Source organism: Schistocerca nitens, chromosome 8 (genome assembly GCF_023898315.1).
Source record: "Schistocerca nitens isolate TAMUIC-IGC-003100 chromosome 8, iqSchNite1.1, whole genome shotgun sequence".
Classification (NCBI taxonomy): domain Eukaryota; kingdom Metazoa; phylum Arthropoda; class Insecta; order Orthoptera; family Acrididae; genus Schistocerca; species Schistocerca nitens.
Window position 1 is genome coordinate 435,495,931 of NC_064621.1, and position 23,130 is coordinate 435,519,060.

Consider the following 23,130-nt stretch of genomic DNA (forward strand, 5'->3'; position numbering starts at 1 on the left):
GCATCATCTCAGCTACTCTTAGAAATGGTATGTACAGTTTATGACAAATGTGGCTATGGGCCAATATCTGCAGTGACTAATCAGATGCCATGCACAGCAGATTTGTTAGAACTTGTATCTTGAAATCAGCAAGAACTGCAGATGTCAATTTGTAGTGGGAATTCATCATTCAAATAGTCTGCAATTTGTGGCAATAGTCTTGACAGTACAGGCATGCTGCTATTAATGCACAAACCTAGAAAAACTATGAAACCCCAGGGTTTTAATCAAGATAGGTGTTCTACTTCCATTGCAGCAAGAGCCTCTGTTCCTAAATGCTTGCTTATAATTTTGACAAGTGCATTAATACAGCGTGAACTTCCACAGAAAATGTCATCTTCAGAGGAAATATTGTGCTCCGATAAATCAGCCCGTTTGTTGGGTATAGTGGAGTTTAACATTCCCCCATCAGAGGCAGCCAAAATTTGGGTGTGATCATAGGTTAATGTCTGTTAAGTTCGACTATTCCTCCAGTAACTGTTTTCTCAGCCAATTTGTCAGCGAGTTCTTTTCTTGGTATCGATATACATGTGATGCGAAGCCCACTATTTTGTAAGTCAAATAAGAAGTATTTAATATTAAAAAGACCAAAATATTACAATAATAGCAATGATCTATCACTTCAGGCAGATGAAAGAATAACAGCAAAAGTTAACAGTTTTCGAGTTCCAATGTCTCTAGACATTGCAAACAACTCTGAAGCGAGTAATGCTGCACGCATTCACAGGTGTGTGTCACTCGTGGACCTTGCACTTATGGTAAACATAACCCAAAGGTTAATTAACTCTGGACCCATCAGAGTACATAGCTACACAGTTGAGGTATATGTGGAGAGCAAAGATAAACAGGCATCAAAGGACAATGGGGGCCGCTTTCCTTAAGGCCACAGAGCAAATCATTCACTATGTCACAAAGTGAGTTACACACCACAGGGAGAACCCAGGGTGGACTTTGTGGTCAAGAAATAGTGAACTGGGGATTCCTGCACAGAGCCTCCAGTCACGTATCAAATGTGGTACCTTTTCTATGCTGATGATGTGTAAGCAAGCCTTTTCTGATTTACTTTATTAGTAATTCGGCTGTCACCTATAAGTATGGTACTATACCAATGTCCAAAAGCTCAACATCAGGTAGTTCCAAATTACAGCACAGCCATTGGTTTGGGACAGTGATGTGTTTCATTGTGGATCAACTGCCCTGATGCCACTCACTATGACTGGAGACAGCTATCACCTCATCTTTGGAACCGTTACCTGGCATAGCAATCACTGCATGAAGGCACTAACTGGATGGACAATCTCCTAGGTCCTAATCCTTAGCATATATAGGATACAGGCTCTTCAGATGTCAGTAGTGCAATCTCTGCAATAACAATGGGTCATGAAATTTTACATGAACATTTCTCAACCCCTCACCTTTCCCTAGGATAGAATGGTTACTGCGTTTGATGTCAGGAGCACAGGAGCATACACACATCTTCACGTAAGTGGGAGGTTGCAGGGAATTGTCAAGCACACAAAAGGTAAGGCATCCTTCCTCAGGTAGTTTGCACTGTTGTAAAATTAGGAAGATTATGAAGCTCCATCCATAAATGGGGCATAATTATTTAAGCTGAAGAAGCTGAGGGCGTTTTGCAAGCGGAGCTATTGCTGAAGTTGTGCTGATAATAGCAAAGTTGTCAATATGAAGAGAAAACAATCAAGTGTCAGTGTACCTCTTACAACAGACAGGAGTTATTGTGAATCTCTTCTAGTCCTTTACTTCACAAATAAAGCGTAACTTCTGAGTACTATGCCATGCATGTATACTACTTAGAAAATTTACACATCTTGTAAAAAACTGACAGAAAGACCTTTTCAGTACAATGTCATATTACTTGAAGAATACCAACCTGATTCATAGTCAGCAATCGTTTCCTCTTGAAAGTCTTGATATACATCTGGTCTAAATTTTTTTTCAAGGCCATAACTATAGTACCTGAAGAGACACTCCAATCCATATCTGAAAAACAAGACGATTTATTTCAGGGATATAACATAGTTAATACATAAGGTTTGTTGAACTAAATTTAAGACCGACTGAATAGTGTTAATCATCATGATCGATTTCCATCAAATGACCTGATTTGATGCGTGACAAGTCATCACGGCTACAAGTATGTAACAAGTGATCATATTTTGCTTTAGAAAGCATGGCATAGCAAATTCACACTTACCATCAGCAAGCTGATGTTTTCGGTTTTTGAAAACCTTACATTACCTGAAAAAAGAAATGAGCAGTGGGTTGGGGTGGAAAGCTCGGAGGCCAGGCGGGACGGGTGGGAGGTCGGGCGGGACAAGAAGAGTCTGGAGCAAATTACACTGAAAACCTACAGCAGGGAAAAACGACTCCACATCTGGCTAACATAACAGAATGTATAATACATAACTGACTAAACAATGAAATTGAGAATTTTGATTCTTAGCTATTCGGATTCCTTTTAATTCCAGAAGAGTTTTCTATATATCTATTACACTTGCATGGCAATGGCATTAACAGCGTTATCATTTTATGGACTACTGTGTATTTTGAATAATAAACTTCACACTTACTGTGAACTTGTTAATACCAATTGTAAAACCCAAACACAAACATTTCATATATCACTATTATTTGTCTAACATTATAACGTGCACTTACCTGTAGCCTTCATGAGCATCCTCAACAGCCAATGAACGGAACTCCTTGTACATGTTGCGGTTGAAGTTTTCCCGCAAGAAAAATGACCAAAACCGGAATAATGTGTTCATTTCTTGTGACTGTCCAATTCCTAACCTGTTCCTCTCTTACCATAAAAAAACAACTGATTAGTATGCTCACTGTTGAATGATACAATTTCACACACACAATTACTAGTACCGTAAGAAATATAAATTTTGGGCCAAACATATCACACTGTGGAAAGAAGGTAATGAATTACTTACCTTTCAAGCACCTTGAGTGGTACTTGTGATAAACTTCTTGGGTGAAATTATTTTCCTTGAGGAGCGAGTGTGAAGGATGTTGGAAGGCTGGCAAAGAAGTAGGAGTACCACCAGAAAGAAAACCTTCACTTGGGCTTGTTCCTGTACTGCTTCTATAAAACAGAATTTCATAATGACCATTTTTATTTGCAAATCACAAAATACCAGAAATGCAACACACCACTCCAAGAAAATAATTTACACAAACAATACACCAAAGCTATTACACCTAATTTTTCTAATGGGAAATCCAGGATGGAATGAAGACAATATTATGAAAAGGATAGATTGCTCCTCACCATATAGTGGATATGTTGAGTCACAGACAGGCACAACAAAGAGACCACTAAACAAGTATGCTTTCAGCCAAAATGCCTTCTACTGAAGTAGATGAAACACACACGCACACACACGAGACCAGTGCCTGCAACCGCACGTGATGTTTCTCCAATCATGATGTATGGTTGCTTGTAGTGTGTGTGTGTGTGTGTGTGTGTGTGTGTGTGTGTGTGTGTGTGTGTCCCTCAGAGGAAAACATTCTGGCCAAAAGGTTACTTGTTCAACAGTGTTTCTGTTATGCCTATCTGTGACTCATGGTGAGTAGCAATCTATCTTTTTCATAACACTGAAACTTAATTCCTGATTATATTTTAATGCTCAATGTGTGTACCTCTCTTTAAATTCTTAGTTCTGATTCTTCCCCTTCACACGGCTACTTGAAGTGACAGTGTAGAGGATTTGTTTTCCTACAAATACAGCCATACAAGCTGATTCCACAATAAGAGCGCTCTAGTTTGCTTATCCACAAAAATGTCAAAAAGCTGGCCACACTCTGTTTTGATACAAATTGAGAAACCTTCCCCTTGTTTTTAATAGCAAAAGAAAGTTAACTGAAAAGTTTTCTGCTATCATGGATAATCTTCTTCAAAGTGTTCCTCAGCTGGGAACCAGTTGTTAATAAACCATAGCCTACTGTCGTTCCACAAAAAACCACCCAAACATAGCCCCATCATTTCAAGTCAAAATAATATTCCTGTGGTGTATAAATCATCCCAGAGATTTGACATTGGATTTTATTCTTAATAACTCTGGAAACCACCAACAAACATACAGAACCTACTTTAGTGATTTTAAGAACCCACCACAGCTATCTGTCGCACTTACTACATGTCTTTGAATTCAGCAGCACAACTGTAAAAAGATGGTACTATAGTAGTCTTAAGATGGTTGTCACACAAACATTAAATGAGGGGTGAGAGCCTTACAAATTTTCAATTCCCACAAATCCTGGAATCAACAATGTAGGAAAGAGATTGCTACTTACCATAAAGAAGACATGTTAAGTTGGACGCAGGCACAATTAAAAGGCACTTACACAAAGCTTATGGCTGCAGCCTTCATCAACAAAAGAGAAACACACACCATTCATACACACAAGGAATCGCAACTGACGCATGCCTGACTGTCAACTCTGCCAGTACAGGCCAGAATGCAACTATCATGTGGGATGACAGCATTGTATGGGAGGGGGTGGCGCGGGGCGGGGGCAGACGAATGCTGTCTGGTGGAGTGTGGAGGGACTAGAATGTCAACACGCACAGCATCAGAAGGTTGTGTGGCACAGAAGTGGGGGAAAAAAAAGGAGCAACAAGAAGAGGTCCAGGGAAAGATTTGAGGGTGCATTGGCAGAGGGTGGCAAACAAATAGGCTGGGACACGAGAATGGGGAGGAAGTGATAGGACAGGGGGTGGAAACCATTTGGTAAAGGGTGTAAGGACAAATATGTTACCATAGGTTGAGGCAGGGATAATTATGAGAGCAGAGAATGCGTTCTAAGGCTAACTCCTATCTGCACAGTTCATTTCTCTCCTCACCGCTATGACACCCCACACACCCACCTTCTACATGATCCCCAAAATCCACAAACCCAAGAATTCTAAACACATTGAGGTCCCACTGAAAGTAGACACCCCACTGCGGACCCACTGAAAGTAGACACGCCGCATGCGGCCCCACTGAAAGGAGACACGCCGCATGCGGCCCCAATGAAAGAATTTCGGCCCTCACTGACCAATACCTCCAACCAATTGCCTTTAATCTAGCCACCCACATTCAAGATACCAACCACTTCCTTCACATTCAAGATACCAATCACTTCCTTCAGTGACTCACCACCATTCCCATCCCTTTACCTCATGGATCCCTACTTGTCACTGTTGACACTACCACTCTGTACAACAACAACAACAACAACAACAACAACAACAACAACGAACATTACTTCCCCAACGTCCTTCACTCCAAACTCACTACCTCATTCCTCATAAACCTTACAACTTTATCCTAACCCACAACCACTTCTCCTTTGAAGTGAAAGTATACAAGCAAATCTGTGCCACAGCATAGGGACCCACATGGCACTCTCCTATGTGAGCCTGTTTATGGGCCATCTAGAGGAGACCTTCCCAGCCTCCCAAAATGCCAAACCCCTAGTCGTTTAACTTCATTGATGATATCTTCACGATCTGGACTCAGGGCCAAGACACACTATCTTTATTCCTTAACAACCTCAACACTTTCCCTCCCATCAGCTTCACCTGGTGGTCCTCCTCACCCCAGTGTGTCACCTTCCTAGACGTTCACCATCTGCTCTGTGATGGCTCCATCTGCACCTCCAGCCACATTAAACCCACCAACCAACAACATTACCTGCATTTCAACAGCCGTCATCCCTTTCACACCAAAAAATTCCTCCCACACAGCCTAGCCACCTGGGGATGTATCTACAGTGAGAAGAACTCCCTTGTTCAGTATGCCGAGGGTCTCACCAAGGCCATCACAGACAGGCACTAAACCCAGACCTCATCTGCAAACAGATCTCCTGTGTCATTCCCCTCACACCCCCAACCCTCCTACCATTCGCAAGAAATGGCCACAAAGGAGTACCCTCTTTGTTACCTAGTACCACCCCAGACTGGAACAACTGAACCACATTCTTTGTCAGGGTTTTGATTACATATCATCGTGCCCTGAAATGAGGGACCTCTTACTGGAGATCCTTCCCACCCCTCCTAAGTGGTACTCCTTCGCCCACCCACTGTCCACAAACATCCTTGTCCATCCCTATGCCATTCCCAATTCCAACCCCTTGCCACAAGGATCATATACCAGTGAAAGATCCAGGTGCAAGACATGCCCAATCCACCCGCCCAGCAGTTCCCATTCCAGTCGTGTTGCAGATTTATCCCACCCCATCAGGGGCCAGGCCACCTGTTAAAGCAGCCATGTCATTTACCAACTCTGCTGCAACCATTGCACAGCTTCTTATATTGGCTGTCCACCAGGATGAATGGCTACCGCCATGCCAAGGCCAAGAGCACCCTTGGCACAACATGCAGCTGAGCGTAACGTACCTGATTTCAATCACTGCTTCACTGCCTTAGTCATCTGGATCCTCCCCTCCACCACTAGCTTTTCTGAACAGCACAAATGGGAGTAATCTCTAAAACACACTCTCTTCCGCTCCCAAATTATGCCAGCCCAACCTAAGTAACATACTGTCCCCACATCCTCCACCTAACAGTTTCCACCTCTCTGTCCTGTCTTGTCATCTCCTCTCCATTCTCATGTCCCAGCCTTTTTGTTTTGCTTAGGTAACCAATTTCAGTTGCAAACATCTGCATACACCCGTTATCTTTATTGTTATGGTTGGTTGCTTGCCTTTTGATATGTTTAATTTATGTAACATTTTGCCTGAAGCTAACAGCAAAAGTGGTAAGTATATTACTATCCTGCAACGTGAGTTCAACACTGCACAACAAAAACTCAACATTTGAAAGTATCCAGTAAAGAAACATTCAGGGATAGCTGTGTGAATTTGTTATTCTGATAAAATATAGTAGGATCTTTATATTTCATAACAGACTCCAAGCAGACAATGTAATTCTTATAAAACAACTGTGGATAACAATTGGGCAGTTGTGCTACAGTAAACAACAACAGCCACTTGCATTTTTTTTAACCATACTGCCAACCACTGAGTACAAAATTAAATCTCTTTACTGGAAAACAGATAATAAAGCTATTTAGAACTATGTCACACAAAGCTCTTTCAGTTGCTTTTCACAAATTTCTTTAAATTTCTTCCTTATAAACACAAATGTGAGACCACACAAATACTGTATGTATTGCTCATGAAATTTCAAAATAAAACACACAAAATACTACTGTGTGAACATTCCTGCTGCAAGGAAGACAAAGCTCTTCACTGCACTAGTTAACATTCATCTTTTATATTGCACATGTTCTACACTCACTTATGCATATAACAGAAGTGAGCTCTAGCATGTGCATCACTATACATCTCTTACTCTAGTAACTACACAAAGGCTTATAAGAGATATGTAATGAAATCACTATTTTTAATTTATCCTGAGACAGAAGTTTGTATCTGTTTTAGTATGTATATACTGCAAATATCAAAATATTCTTACAGTTTTATTATGTATGTGTCAGCAAAATCTCTCGTTAGTCTAAACAGATGCACAACTAACACTAATTTGGCAGTATCAGCTTTGTAGTGTTCTGAAGACAATACCAATGATGTTTGCCTTCAAGATAAACTTACACATGAGAAAAACTAACCAATCTTGGAGTACTCATTTGCTTAGCTTGCTTTACAGCAGGCATCGTCAAGAGACATCTATGTCAGTATAAGCATTCGCTCTCATTTGTCACTTTCAAAGAGAGCGCTTGGATGTCATTATGTAACACAAGTGAAGTGCAAAAAGTGCACTGTCCTCAGAGGAATGACCGCATGTTAGACGCAATTATATATACTTATTACACAGTGCTTAAAACAGAGAGAAATAAATATCTTTGTCTTTTATAAAAAGTATTCAACGTAAATTTCCATGACTTTACAAGTTTGCAGATACAATTCTGTTGATGCTTGGACTGAAAAACTTGTGCAAGCAACTTCTTTGCATGATGAAGAGAAGAAAATCTACCCCCGAAAGCTTCATTATAGAGTTCAACCTAGAAATTCAGCTTTGAATTAGTAGTGCTCAGAAAGTAGTACCAGACATTGATGCTTTAGGGAAAAACCAGAATAAATAGAATTCATTTAAATCTAGGGTTTTTATGTTTAACATGTGAACAAAAATGTCCCAAAATACATGTTGCTAGTCTGAAAACGACATTTACTACGAGGGTTGTTTTTTAAGTAAGGGCCGTTTTTATTTAAAAAAAAAAAAGATACAAATACTTTTGTAAAAAAACATTTATTTTCTGATTCTACACACTTTTACCTATTTTTCTACATAGTTGCCTTGTTTATTTAAGCACTTGTCAAACCGTACAACTAAGTTTTTAATCCCCTCTTCAAAGAATTCGGCCGCCTGCTCCGACAGCCAAGAGTTCACGGCCGCTTTCACTTCATCATCGTCATTGAAGCGCTGCCTGCCAAGATGGTGTTTCAGGTACCGGAAAAGGTGAAAATCGCTAGGAGCAAGGTCGGGGCTGTATGGTGCATGGTCCAAAACATCCCAGCCAAAAGAATCAATCAAATCCCGAGTCTTTTGAGAGGTGTGAGGCCTAGCGTTATCGTGCAGGAGCAAAACTCCTTTTGTCAGCATGCCGCGTCTTTTGTTTTGAATTGCTCTGCGGAGCTTCTTTAGAGTTGCACAGTAGGCGTCTGAGTTGATTGTCGTTCCTCGTGGCATAAAGTCCACTAGCAAAACACCGCGCCGGTCCCAGAACGCAGTTGCCATAATCTTGCGCTTTGACAGCGTCTGTTTGGCTTTGACCTTGACGGGTTAGGTTGTGTGTCGCCATTCCATTGATTGTCGCTTGCTTTCGGGAGTGATATGGGATACCGATGTTTCATCTCCAGTGACAATTTGACTCAACATGTCATCCCCTTCTTCCTCGTAACGAATCAAAAAGTCCAATGAAGTGGCAGATCTCTTCCCTTTGTGGTCCTCTGTGAGGAGTCTGAGTACCCACCGAGAACACAGTTTCTTAAAGTTTAGGTTTTCAGACACAATTTTGTACAAAACCGATCTTGAAACTTGTGGAAATTCCAAAGAAAGAGTGGAAATTGTGAATCTTCTGTCCTCACGAATCTTTGTTTCGACTGCAGCCACCAAATCATCAGTGATCACAGTGGGCCGACCTGAGCGTTCTTCGTCATGGACGTTTTGACGGCCATTTTTAAACTCTCTAACGCACTTTACCTTCACTCATTGCATTCAAGTCATAAACTTCAGTTAATTGACGATGAATTTCTTCAGCTGATAGGCTTCTCGCAGTCAAAAAACGTGTCACTGACCATATCTCACACGCGGCGGGCAATTCAAAAATCGTAAACATTATAAAGTAGCACAGCGATGCGTACACGTCAGCTACAAAGCTGCAACTTGCATCAGTGTGAACGGGAAGGATGCCGGCAAGTGGCGCGGTGGCTTGTTGCGGCGTCCGCGTGAACTACGGGACGACTAAACGCGCGAACGGCCCTTACTTAAAAAACAACCCTCGTATAAGACTACTTCAATCATAAAAAATATCTTATTTCATACTTACGTGCCCCACATTCTTTGCATCATCAATTAAAAGAAACGAGAGTTTGATTTCATTGTTGTTTTTCATCAATGCGACTGTCTTAGGAAATAAATTTGCCACCAAAGGCATTAATAAGCCGCTGTGAAGTGACATCTCCAAATATCTAAAATTAGCAGCCTTAGAACAGACTGACTGACAGCAGTTTCTTGCAATGGAGCAGCCTTGTTCCGATTCCTCCCTCCCTCCCCTTGACCTGTTGCTCACTGCTGTGGCAGGAGTGTGAACCAGTTCACACAAGTAGAGTGGTGAATGGGTCTGCTTTATAGAATGCTTTAATATACCTGAGAGGTTGCTTTACCACATAAGGCAACTGAATCATTTCCTCCAAACTACTTTCACCATATATACTATCAGGGGGTGATAGGACAGAAAAGTATATATTGGACAAGAAGTACCCATATTCTATATCGTATTTGAGAATTGTATCTTACCTCATCATTTACAGATTTTCTCATTAAGCCCTTCCCCTTCACAACATAATGTATAACTGTCCCTTTCTATCCCCCCCCCCCTCCCCTTCTATTCTTTAACTGTATCATTTGTCCCTATTTGTTCTCTATCTATATCTTACACTATTTCTGAATGATGTTAGCATAATGCTTTCGCACTACCATTTCTTCCTCATACTGCCCACTGTGTGTGTGTGTGTGTGTGTGTGTGTGTGTGAGAGAGAGAGAGAGAGAGAGAGAGAGAGAGAGAGAGAGAACTGTTGATATGCACATCATCAGTTTGAACCAGATTGGGTAGAAAACTGGCTACAATCTAGTTAAAAGAGCCCCATAACTTTGATGTCTTGACAGAAATCTGAACTCTGTGTCTCATAAACGAGAGTTGGTATGGCAGGGACATTTTCACATTCTGGGGATTTGTAACAAGTTAAAACCAAAACTCAACCTGCAATACTTCCTTACATGCGGAGTGTGTTATCCACAGACCAAACCAATTTTAATTTGTCATTTGTTTCCTTTCTAACCTTTTTCTATTAACCAGTGACTATTGCACTATCCAGCACCTCTGGACAGGATACACATGCAGTAGCAGAGGCAACCAGGAGCTCAACAGGCACGGAAGGAAAACGTGGCAATTCAAAACGAGCCAAGCCACGAGGCATGTACTTCCCCATTAAAGGCAAATATATGCTTTTGAGTTTCTTTCCAACACATAGTTCCAATTTTTCATAAATGTGCATGCATCTCAGCAGATGTAGATACAATTCACTAAAATGCAGAAAAATATATTAATCTGAACCTCCCTGAGTGACAAGATTCGTGTGCAAGTTAAACATCTAACAAGAGTAAATCATATGGTGGGTACATTGTTCTCAGACTGAGGACATCTGCAACAACCAACCTCAGAAAATCACAGCATTATTACAGAAGAATGGTAAGTCACAAATTATCAACTCAGTGTCCTTCATATGCTTTAGCAGAGCACACCAAAGATGGAACCTAAACCTTGTTACACCTTGGCACTGTGTTTTGTCATATCACAATTTGGGCATGTCTAGTCCAGAACCTTAAACTTGAGATATTACTGCTCCAAAAAGCCAGAACTAACAGCCAAAGAATGACGATGCTAGAACGGTGTGCAGGTAAGAAGGTGGTCAAATGAAGCTTTCTGCTTGATGGAGAATACTTCACTATGTGTCGCCAGGATACCCCTCCGGATTGACGTTTTGGAATTAGGTCAGCATCAACAAAATATTTTCACATTTGGAGGAAAAAGTTGGTGACTGACATTTTGTGAGAAGATTGCACCACAATGGAAAACACCTTTGTTTTAATGATGTCCACCCCCAAATCCTATATTGTGTCCATGACACACTGTCCTCTATTTCTCGATAGTATGAAACATACTGCTCTTCTTTGAACTTTCTTGATATACTCCATTAATCCTGTCTCATAAAGGTCCCACACTGCACTGCAGGTACTCCAAAAGCGGACGTACAACCTAATGTAGCAGACTCTTTGGTAGATCTGCTGCATTTTCTTTTTACATTTTATGCCAATAAAATGCAGTCTTTGGTTTGCCATTACCACAAAATTTTCTATGTGCTCTTTTCAATTTACATTGTTTGTAACTGTAATTCCTAGGTGTTTAGTTGAACTTACAGAATTTAGTTTTGACTGATTTATATTGTAACCGAAGTTTAAAGGATTCCTTTTAGCACTCGTGCAGATGACCTCACACACTTCATTATTTAGGGTCACAGGTATCTTTTCTAAATCATTTTGCAATTTTTTTGATCTTTTGATGAGTTTATTAGATGATAAACGACAGCATCACCTGCAAACAACCTAAGACAGCTGTGTTCAGATTGCCTAAGCAGAGGGCCTATAACACTACCTTGAGAAATGCCAGACATCACTCCTGTTTTACTCTATGACTTTTCATCAATTACTACGAACTGTGACCTCTCCGTCAGAAAATCATGAATTCAGTCACATAACAGACGATATTCCATCAGCACGCAATTTCACTACAAGCCACGTGTGGCACAGTGTCAAAAACCTTCTGGAAATGTAGAAATATGGAATCAATTTGAAATCCTGCATCAATAGCTCTCATCACTTCGTGAGAGTAAAGAGCTGTGTTTCACAAGAACCATGTTTTCTAAATCTGTGTTGACTGTGTATTAATAGACCATTCTCTTCAAGCTAATTCATACTGTTAAAACACAATGTATGTTCCAAAATCCTGCTGCATATTGATGTTAACAATATGGGCCTGTAATTTTGTGAATTACTCCTACTACCTTTCTTGAATATTGGTGTAAAATGTGCAACTTTCCAGTCTTTGGGTATGGATCTTTCATCAAGCTAGTGGTTGTAGGACATTGCCAAATATGGAGCTATTCAATCAGTGTACTCTGAATGGAACCTAACTGGTAAACAGTCTGGATCATAAGACTTACTTTTATTAAGTGATTTAAGTTGCTTCACTACTCTGAGGACATCAATTTCTAAGTCACTCATGTTGGCACTGTTCTTGATTCAAATTTAGAATATTTACTGCATATTTTTTTTTTTTTTTTTTTTTTGTGAAGGAATTTTGGAAGGCTGTGTTTAGTAACCCTGCTTTGGTAGCACTGTCATCAACAGTATTTCCATTGCTATCACACATAGAAGACACTGACCGGGTCTTGCCGCTAGCATACCTTCCCTATGACCAGAATCTCTTTGGATTTCCACACAAACTATTATAATCATTTCACACTGAAGTCCACACTAAATTCTGAGCTTTGGTAAAATACCACAAATCTTGGAGATGCTGTGTTTGTTTAAATTTTGGCGTGCTTTTTTCATTGTTCCTGCGACAGTGTTCTGACCTGTTTTGTGCATCAAGGGGGATCGCCTCCCTCTTTTGTTAATTTATATGGTACGGATCTCCCAATTGCTGTCAATTCTATTTCTCTGAATTCAAGCCACATATGGTCTACACTTGCACTGTTAATTTGGAAGGAGCAGAGACTTCCTCTCAGGAAGGAATCAAGTGAATTTTTATATGCTTTTTTGAATAGGTATATTTTTCAAAAAAAAAAAAAAAAATGGTTCAAATGGCTCTGAGCACTATGGGACTTAACATCTGTGGTCATCAGTCCCCTAGAACTTAGAACTACTTAAACCTAACTAACCTAAGGACATCACACACATCCATGACCAAGGCAGGATTCGAACCTGCGACAGTAGCAGTCATGCGGTTCCGGACTGAGCGCCTTAACCGCGAGACCACTGCGGCCGGCTGTATATTTTTCATATATTTTTGGATGATTTAGGGGCTGCAACATACAATCTCGCAACGACAACCCTTTGTTCACTAATCCCCCCCTCTCCATACTCGTTTTGACACTCGCCCTTACCTCAGGATTATTAAGAAAACTATAGTCCTGACAAGTAACTAAAATAATATGCATAAAACTTACCCAATGGATGTAGTACGGGGACGATGCTCTCTCACATCCATGATCCATCCCACATGGTGCTCAACTGGAGGGTTACTACCATGTCTTGTTTTCCTCTTCCTTGGTGTTAGTGGATCAACTAGGTGCTCATCTTTCACCACAGGGAAGAAGCGCGCTGCCCGTCTACGATGAGTAAGATCTTTGGAAGGCCTTCCAGTAGGAGCTGGCCTTGTCTCTGCAACCTGGGAAGAAGTTGTTGATAAATCAAAGTAATTGTAGGTATTACTAACATATTAATTAAAAGACATTTTGTTTATTGAGGTAGTTCAAACATTGAACTTCAAACTGCTACAAATTTTCCTGTAAAGTTCATACCATGTTCGAGAGAGAGAGAGAGAGAGAGAGAGAGAGAGAGAGAGAGAGAGAGAGAGAGAGAATGTGTGTGTGTGTGTGTGTGTGTGTGTGTGTGTGTGTGTGTGTGTAGGGGGGGGGGGTTGCACTCACTACCAAACAAAAGCTGCATAACATTCACTTTCATCATTGTGTTCTCATAAATACGGCAACAATATAGCTATATGTGGCAGTCACATGCCTATCTTTTCAGAGGACACATTTGTAAGCACTAACATTTGCAATATTTTTTATGTCATCAAGCATTTAAATTCAGGTAAGAAATGTAACATACAATATTAACTGAACTCTCATTTCTGCTCGACAAAATAAAAGACACAGAGTGCAAAGCAACCACATAGACCAAGTATTAGCCAGGTTTAAAGATGAAGTGAAAATAATTTACCGTCCAACAATATCACAAAAATTTCAACATGAAATTGCCTGCTTCAGCCATCACTGGTAATTTTCGAAAGTAGCCATCACTGATGTCTTTCCAACAACTGAAATGTTCTTTTCTTAAAGATGATGTTCTGGGAAACTTTAGTTTCCACTGCAGTTTGTAATTCTAGTATTGTAACTTTTAGCTGCTTGCTGCACCAACCATTAGTTTTCTCTGTTAAGCTACATTCACACTACTGCATTTGTCGCAGAAATTCGTACCCGACACAAGTAGCGGATAAAAGTATCTCGGCATATGTACACTGTGATTTTGTCCAGGGACGTTTCACGGAACACAGTGTCCGACACAGAACTTTTATTTCTTGCACTAGCAATGCGAATTTAAGAGAGAATAATAGGAGAAAGGAAAGTAGGTGGCGGGTGCATAACTTTCTCAGTAAATGGTGCATTCACAGAGCTTACTGTTCAGTGATAAGTGACTTAAAAAGTTCAAGGGATTAAGGGTTTCAAAAATTTTGTTTGTATGTCTATGATCAACTTTGAAGTATTATGAGATATGACAGCTCAGTACTACACATTAAAGCATACAAATTTTTGAGAAGCTATAACCCCCGATGAACAACTTGTCATTACATTATGCTTTTTGGCTACTGAAGATTCGTACTCAATGTACATGCATAGGATAAATACAAGATTAGTGAAATAATACCAAAAGTGTTGGTTTGTTTACATTCTTCACCAAGACCAGCGAAATGTAGGGAACCACTTCCATATGTACAGCTCTTGTCTGCCCAATCTTGATGTCTTCAAGGAGAAATGTTTGTTACATTCATGGATAAATTGAGACCTCAGGCAGTGAATTTTGTTGTTCAATTCTTTACCTGAAATTCTGAATAAAGATGCAAATTGCAGAAATGCACGGCGATGCAGTTTTTATAATCGGTGTATGTATGATCCCATAAAGAACGACTTTCATGAAGTACTCCAATTAGTCTAACGGTATTATTTTTTGTCCAGTCCATCTTCACAAATTGCTACTAAATTTACACAGCTGATCACTGTGAACAGCTGATCAAGCAGATGTAGCACTATGAGTCTGCCTGTGGCACATGTCGAGAAGGGGGTGGGGGTGAGGGTGACAAATAACAGGCACCTGTGCCAGAACGGAATATTTCTTGGAATTCTAGCATCCATGTCGCAGGCACATACTGCAGAAACTTAAAAACTGTGCCACACCTCATCGACTAAATGTGCAGGGCACAAGTCTACGTGCAAATCTCAGTGTGAACAAACTTTAGAGAGATTGCACTAGCTCTCAGTTTTATTTCAAACTGCTTAGGCTAGTATTTTGTTTAGTATTTATATATATTATACACAACTGAAAAGGAACAGGGACTGTACTTGGCAAGTGCAAATGCAGAGGACACTTGCTATTGTCCCCTGACAGTTAGGTGTGTTGTCCAGTCACAGGGCATCAGGCCGTTGTCCTGGGCTGCAGTGGTGCAGAGGCAAATGCTACGGCACATCTGGTGTTGACTGGGATCCCTAAAGAGCAATAGAAAGACCAGTGATCTGATTCTAACTATGTTCTCAGCCCCTCTGGTGACTGAGAAGGGTCAGGGTTGTGAATGTGGGTGAAAAGAACAAAGGTACTCGACACACAGCTCTCCCTTTATGCTTTGATAGCATACAAAAGGTTCTGCACATTGCTTCTCCTCCCCTAGGAAAACTTGTCTGCAAATCAGTTTTTGTCAGCAAATGCAGAACACTATTCAAAAAGGTAAGAAATATGGGTTTTCTGTCCAGTATAATTAAGGCCTTTAATACCTGAATTGATTATTCCCTCAGCACTAAGACACTCCCCGAAACAAGATCATTTTCCGATGTACCCTCTCCACACCACCCAATGCCCTGTAACCTGCAGATAATCCTTGGCAAACCACGACATTTCCAAACCATTTTCTTTGCCTCCCCCAAGTTATCTACCTAACTCTGCAATCATTCCCACTATGAAACCTTCCCCATACACTCACCCACTTTCTCCAGTGGTAAACACATCAACGGGAATGCAACATGAGAAATCACTCATGTGGTTTATCAAGTAATACATTCATTACATGGCTTATACAGGAATGATTATTGCAACACAACTGGCTGAACACAATGATTTGTCTGCTTGGGGACACTAAGTACCCAGTTGCTGAAGGCCCCCTCCCCCTCCTTTTCCAGAATGACTCAAGGGACCTCAAAAATCTGCTACAACACATAGGATATTTGGAGTTCCTGACCTAGTACTAGTTCACATGAACCGTGGTGAGGCGAAGTGATCTGCACTATATTCTATCATCCCTTTGGACTTCAGTTTCTCCCTAGCGAAAGGTGCGTGTATTCACACAGAAAATTTCTGACGCCAATGTTCCCTTCCTTCTGCCTTTTTCCTTCAGTCTAATATATGTTCTTGCATCTTTCATGTCATCCAGATGTTGAATTATTATTATTATTATTCCTTATTATGTAGTTCCTTTGATCTTCCCTTCCTCATATCCAAGTATGTGGTTGGTCTTCCTCTGAATAATTACTGTGCTCAGAAGAGTTTTCTTCTCTCCTACTCTTCTCAGTACATCATTGTTTGTCACCCAAGCTGCCCACTTACTTTATTCCATTCTTCTCCAGCATCACATTTCAAAACTTTCCAGGTATTTTTCTTCATTTTTCTAATAGTCCACGTCTCCACTCCATACAGCGCAATGCTCCAATTGTAGCACTTCACCAGTTCCTTCCTCAGTTTCAAGCTCAACTTGTTGGTCAGTAGAATTTTCTTGTTAAATGCGGCTTTGGCCTTGATAATTCTTGCTTGAATTTCATTTGTGCAGTGGGCATCACTATCAGCAAGCTTCCCAAGTACATTACCTGCACCAAATTCCCCATTTCTTGCTTGTCAACAGTCATCCTCAAAGGTTTCTCCCATTCTGATATCAGCGTCGCTCTTGATTTCTGGGTGTCGATTTCCATCCCACATTTCGTTCCAGTTTCCACCAACTGGTTCATCACATGTTGCAGTTGTCTTTGATTTTTTGCCAGCACTAGCATGTCATCTGCACAATTGATTGTGTTAACAAACTGTTGTCCTGTTCTGGAGTTCCCGCATCCTTTCAAAATTTCTCTCGCTAGCTATTCTCCATACAAGTTGAAGAGAGACTACTTCCTATTTCCACACTCTTTCTCCATAGTTCAGTTGCAGCTTTACTCTTTGCAACAGGTACAAGTTGAGAATTAGTCTATGGCTTAAGTTGAGAATTAGTCTGTGGCTTCTCCAGTTGATTCCTCTCTCCTTATGGATACTCATCAATTTCGTCCAGCTGATTCTGTCGAAGGCCTTCTGCTAACTTCTTCGTTAACAGCCAAAACTCCCTAAAACAAAATCCTCACCAAGCCGATGGCATATCTGGTTACTTTTCCTTCCCTAAAACCAAACTGGTCCTCTCCTACTACTAAGTCAATTTTTTGTTCTACCTATCTATTGAGTATTCTTGCAATGGTGTTCACCAAGTATGAGATCGGACTGGTTGTCCTGTAATCCCTACATTTCTTGGCCGATTCTTTATTTTCAAGAGCAACCATTCTGAAGTCCAAAAAGTCCTTAGGCCAATCTCTAGTTTCATAGATTTTGCTGATGAGTTGCATCAGCACTTTCAAATCTCTGTTTCCAGTACCTTCCAGCAAATCCAAACGCATTTCATCTCCTGTAGGTTTCTTCCTCTTCAGGTCGTTCATAGCCTTCTCTAATTCCACTCTAAGAATGCTTGGCCCTTTTTCATCTTTATGAATCATCTCTTCCATGTTCATTTCAATGTCTTGCAGACCTTGTTCAGTGACCATTTGTTCTCTAGAGTCTCCTATTCTGAAGGTCCTCACTCCTTTATTTGCAATCCCTCCAAACTCCTTCATTTACTGGTACCTAAGGCTGCACCTTCTTGTTTGGAGTTCCTCTATTTTGTCATACATTTATTCAATGTACTGTTACACTTCCTCATTTCCTCCATCTTCTCCAGCTTTAATTAGTGACCCAGGATTACCTCGCTCTCTTGGCTTCAGTCTCACCTTCCCTCTTCAAAGTATTCAACAAAACCAGCTTAACACTTCAAAACTGCACTTGCATTCTCACCTTTCACTTCACTTAATTGCTGCTCCAAGGGTTCTCTTACCACTTTATTGTTTCTCTCTGGGCTTCTACAGATCTCGTCTCTACTTTCTTCTCCCATGCTGTCAGATCCTCTTCAACCTTGTACTGTTGTCTGCAACGAAAAGGTTGTGATCCGCATCAACATTGTCAGTCTGCATCTTCCACACTGCCCACAAACTTCTGTCTGATGAGTATGTAGTCTATCAGGTAACTATTAACATCTCCTGGACTCTTCCATGTGTACAATTTACTCTCCATTTTCTGAACAAAGTGTTCATCATCACCGAATTGTTTCACTGAGACCGAATTGTTTCACTGAGACCGAATTGTTTCACTGAGACCGAATTGTTTCACTGAGACCGAATTGTTTCACTGAGACCGAATTGTTTCACTGAGACCGAATTGTTTCACTGAGACCGAATTGTTTCACTGACCAAATTCCAGTAGCAGCACTTCTCTGTTGTTTCCCTTCCCTAATCCATTTTGTCCCGTGATGTTTGTTTCACTACCTTGTCTGACCACACCCATGATTATGGTGTTAACTGCTGCTCTGCCATGTCGGCACGTACATTTTAACTATCAGAATGTCCACTGCTTCTGCAATTATTTTCACAACTACTGAACAATCACTATGACACACTACTTTAGTCAAACTCTGCACTGCTTCATGTCCCATCACTATAGCTATTCTACATTCAAAACTTTTTCATTGGAATAAAACACTGTGTAATTACCTGACAGTATTTCACCACTACCTGTCTATCTCACTTCAGACCTTCCAGTTTTCCCATTCTTTGAAATGTTCTTAGATTCCATCTCCCAATCCTAAAATTAAAATCGTCATTTCTCTTTCTGACACTACATGATGTACTGTCCACCCAGATGAATGGGGAATTTTTTTACTCCAGCATTACTATCAGTCTTCTGACATTCAGGAATAACAATAATGTAATAACCTTTCCATTTCATTCCCTTATTGCAGTATCACGGCCAAGGAACCAGACTATGATTGGTTTTGCTCTTGAGTCTTCAAACTTGATCTGTCTAAAGCATCATTTACTCTGTGCATCAAGTCGATACTGCTGCCTGATATCAGTCTACCCACTTTGTCAACTGCCTACCCCTACAACATGGACATTGCACGGACTTTCAAATTTCTTCCTTTTTTAATCCATCTTTAATTCTAATTGTCCTTTCTATTATTTTAAACTGAAGCTGACAGTTTTTATGTGGTACTATTTTTGACAGCCTACTCCGACATCCTCTCTTCACTCCTGCCTCCCCTTGTCTTCACGACAGATGCGTCCTTCTCAACTGAAGTGTTTATTGAGACCTTTCCAAATTTCCCCAACCTATTTCTTTCTTCTCTCTGAAGAGAGAATGTTGAATTCTGGAAGACAGTAATCCTATTTTCTACTTTTAAGTGTTTCTATCGGCAGTATGAGAATTTTTGTCTTTCAAAGGTAAGTGCTGTCCAGTCATTCAGACTCTTCTAATTTTAATCCCTTTCTTAATTTTGTTTTGCATTTATTCAGCAATTTTCACAGAGGATTTGGGAAACATGCTAATGGCTTGCTGTCATACTAGCTGGCATGATAGAAAAGTTAAATGCCATTAATTTCTTGGCCTTGTGCACATGTCCCAAAGCTTCACCACGTGTCTCTAGGTGGATCTGCTCTAATTCTGAATTTGACAGCACAGGTCTCGAAAGAGTAAACTGTGCACATGAATAGTGTCATAGACAAAAACATGGCTCATTTTTTGTCTATGTAGATAAATACTTTGTGAGGTGCTAAAATTTTCATACACTTTACGATAAGAATTTCATTCTAGCCTTCAACAATTCCCTCTGACCGTTGGATAGTACAAAGGTAGCAATACCGTTTACAGTAACGCAAAATATTCAGAAAGTATTGTAACTTAAGAGTATAGAGTTGCTGAGGTTCAAATTACTACATAAATGTCAAAATTTTACAGATATTCTGATCTGGTTATAAATGCATATATTGGAATAGGTATTTTATACTTACAGTATCAGTAACCACTCAGAATTCTGGCTAGGAATTAAAACAAAGCAGAACTACTGAGATAAGAGCCTTACTTTCCAATGTGCTTTCAGCTTATTACTAAGCACCCATCATTCCACATAAACACTCAGAAATGTTTTACAAATGCAACAAGCATCAACAATCTTAGTATGACCAGTTTATCAGGTGCCTCAGTGTTATTTGTAGCACAATATGCCATTACATATACCTGTGTATCTGATCTCTGTCTAGTGGAAGAAACACAGCTCAAAGGGAATTCAAAATTAATTTTACTCATTCTTAAGTGATTTTCAATGGTCACTTTGTCCACTGGTGATAAGTCTTACTAATGCGTTTAATGCCCACTAAAGATTTCTAATCTATTTTCTTACACAATATTTGGTAGGGGGTCTCAGGTTTCTGTATGCCATTGAGCTGAAATCTGTGCCATTACATTAACCACCCATACCAATTACTTCATTTGACACCACCTTGAAAACTATGCCTATACAAATTCCAGCATGTGTGGAAAACACACTGGCATCAAAAGCAATGGTGGGATGATGCATATGCAAGTTTACATTGTATGTGGAAATGCTACTGAATTCCATGTCTGATTACCACTGAAGAAAAATGGGTGTAACAATTTTTAGAGTGTGTATTTCATTTAAAAAGCCTGCAGTGTGATTTTACTAATTTATTGAAATATTATTCACCATCAGCAATGTAGCGGTACTGGTATGATGTCAAACAATTCCACCAGTCAAAAGAGTGTATAAAAACAAGCCAGCAGCATACCTCTTCTGATGCATGAGGTATTTCCTCCTCTTTTCCAAAATCATGTGATTCTGTTGACAGTGAAGGAGGTGGAGGAGGAGGAACTTCTGGATTCAATTTCTTTGGAAGACGTGGAGCCATTTTCTCAAAATCTTCTCGAGTAATCACATTTACTGTCTTGTAGCTACCTGTCTGCTGCACCTGAAAGTGCAGCCATCCTTTAGTAACTACAAAATTAAAATGCTTTACATTAACACATTTGCAACTGCAATGTGGGAAGAGAGAAAGTATTATCACTTGTCAGATGGTTACAGTATGCTATTAGGAAAGTAGGTATTTGCATGAAAGATACTGATTTAATGAATACTGAAAGTGATTTGGGAACATGATCAGAGAAGAGGCAGTAATTCTTAAGTATTTATGATATTGAAGAAAGACATAACATAACTACTTTGAAAAGTAGTAACTTACCCACTCATGTTCTCTCCAGAGATCTTCTTCGTAATAATGAAGACCATCATTGATTGCTTGTGCTAGATCCTGAGTTATTTTGACTCTTGTGGTCCAGTCTCCTGTGCGGTCATAACCTTCGTGCTTTGGGTATCTTGATGGTTGTGATGTCTGAGTTACTATTAAGATCTTGTTTATTTCTCGGTCACTTAACTCGTAGTCAGATTCATCTTCAGACCTACATAAATTTTCAAAATTAACAATAGACATCTCTTAGCACCTCATTATTATTGCTATAGCTGTTAATATAGAAGTTATGTGAACTAGATAAAATAAGATCGGCAGCTCCAAGGCAAGTTTATTAGCCTCTTTACTTCCCATACATTTCATTCATGTTGCAACTCTGTACGCAGCTGTCTGCTTCAACAGGATTCACAGATGCAAGACTGACATCAACCTACAGATTGGTTTGTAAACCATACTTCTATACAAGAACCCTATTATTTGACATGAGATTCATGCTCAAACATTCCTCCGAGTTGTTAATATACTCAGCCAACCCGTTTCAAGCGGGCATAAAGCTCAATCCTTGTATTCCCTCCAACACATTAATACTTTACAGTTGGAAATACCACCTAGCCATTATACTTAATAAATGGCCCACAAGTAAGCAGTATTAGGCCACAGCGAGTATGGACTTTGAGTGTCAAGTTAATACAAGCAGTTCATGGGACGGTTTTCACTACGACTGTTCCCAAATTTCACAGAAGTTAACAAACATTAAATAAATAATAATATGTAGAGACAAGGAAATTGACCACTATCCTCTGATACTGACCAACATTTCTCCCGATTGCGAAGTTAACAAAGCTCTTACAATAAACCAAAGCTTGATCCCTCGTCAAGTGGAAAGAGGGAATTGAAAAGTAACTTCTGTTTATCCTCTGCTGCAGTTTGGAAAGTTAATTTAAGAAATTGAAACTCACTGGATACAACATCAGTTTTCTAATACACAAGGAAGAGTGAATACAATTGAAGCCACAGTTCCAAACTAAGATTTATTCTTTTTTTGACAAGACTCGTAAGGGAGGAAATGTCATTTCATTCGTTCTCAATTTTGAGAATTTCACAGAAAAAGTGTGGTATGTATGAACTGGACTAAAGAGTGAATCAAACAGAGCAGCACAAACACAAAACTAATGTGCTGTGTGGATTTCCCCCCCCCCCTCCCCCCACAAGAAACAATTTCACAAACTGAACCTTCAGACAGGCAGTCCTCTCCTGGTATATGATCTTGAAACTTCAAATTTGTTGTAATGCATTAAACATTAATCCTGT

At 40.0% G+C, this 23,130-nt stretch overlaps 1 protein-coding gene across 4 annotated transcripts in view; it reads right to left on the reverse strand.

Annotated features, from left to right (window-relative positions):
* Positions 1 to 23,130, reverse strand: part of LOC126199377 (la-related protein 1B) — a 139,847-nt gene that overhangs the window by 16,510 nt on the left and 100,207 nt on the right. For all 4 annotated transcript variants that reach the window (XM_049936291.1, XM_049936292.1, XM_049936290.1 and 1 more), the window contains 6 exons: positions 21,814 to 22,030; positions 21,364 to 21,543; positions 13,585 to 13,805; positions 3,003 to 3,154; positions 2,719 to 2,863; positions 1,931 to 2,040 (listed from right to left, as the gene is read on the reverse strand). In XM_049936291.1, coding sequence (XP_049792248.1) covers positions 1,931 to 2,040; positions 2,719 to 2,863; positions 3,003 to 3,154; positions 13,585 to 13,805; positions 21,364 to 21,543; positions 21,814 to 22,030 — 1,025 coding nt within the window. The remainder of the gene's footprint in view (positions 1 to 1,930; positions 2,041 to 2,718; positions 2,864 to 3,002; positions 3,155 to 13,584; positions 13,806 to 21,363; positions 21,544 to 21,813; positions 22,031 to 23,130) is intronic.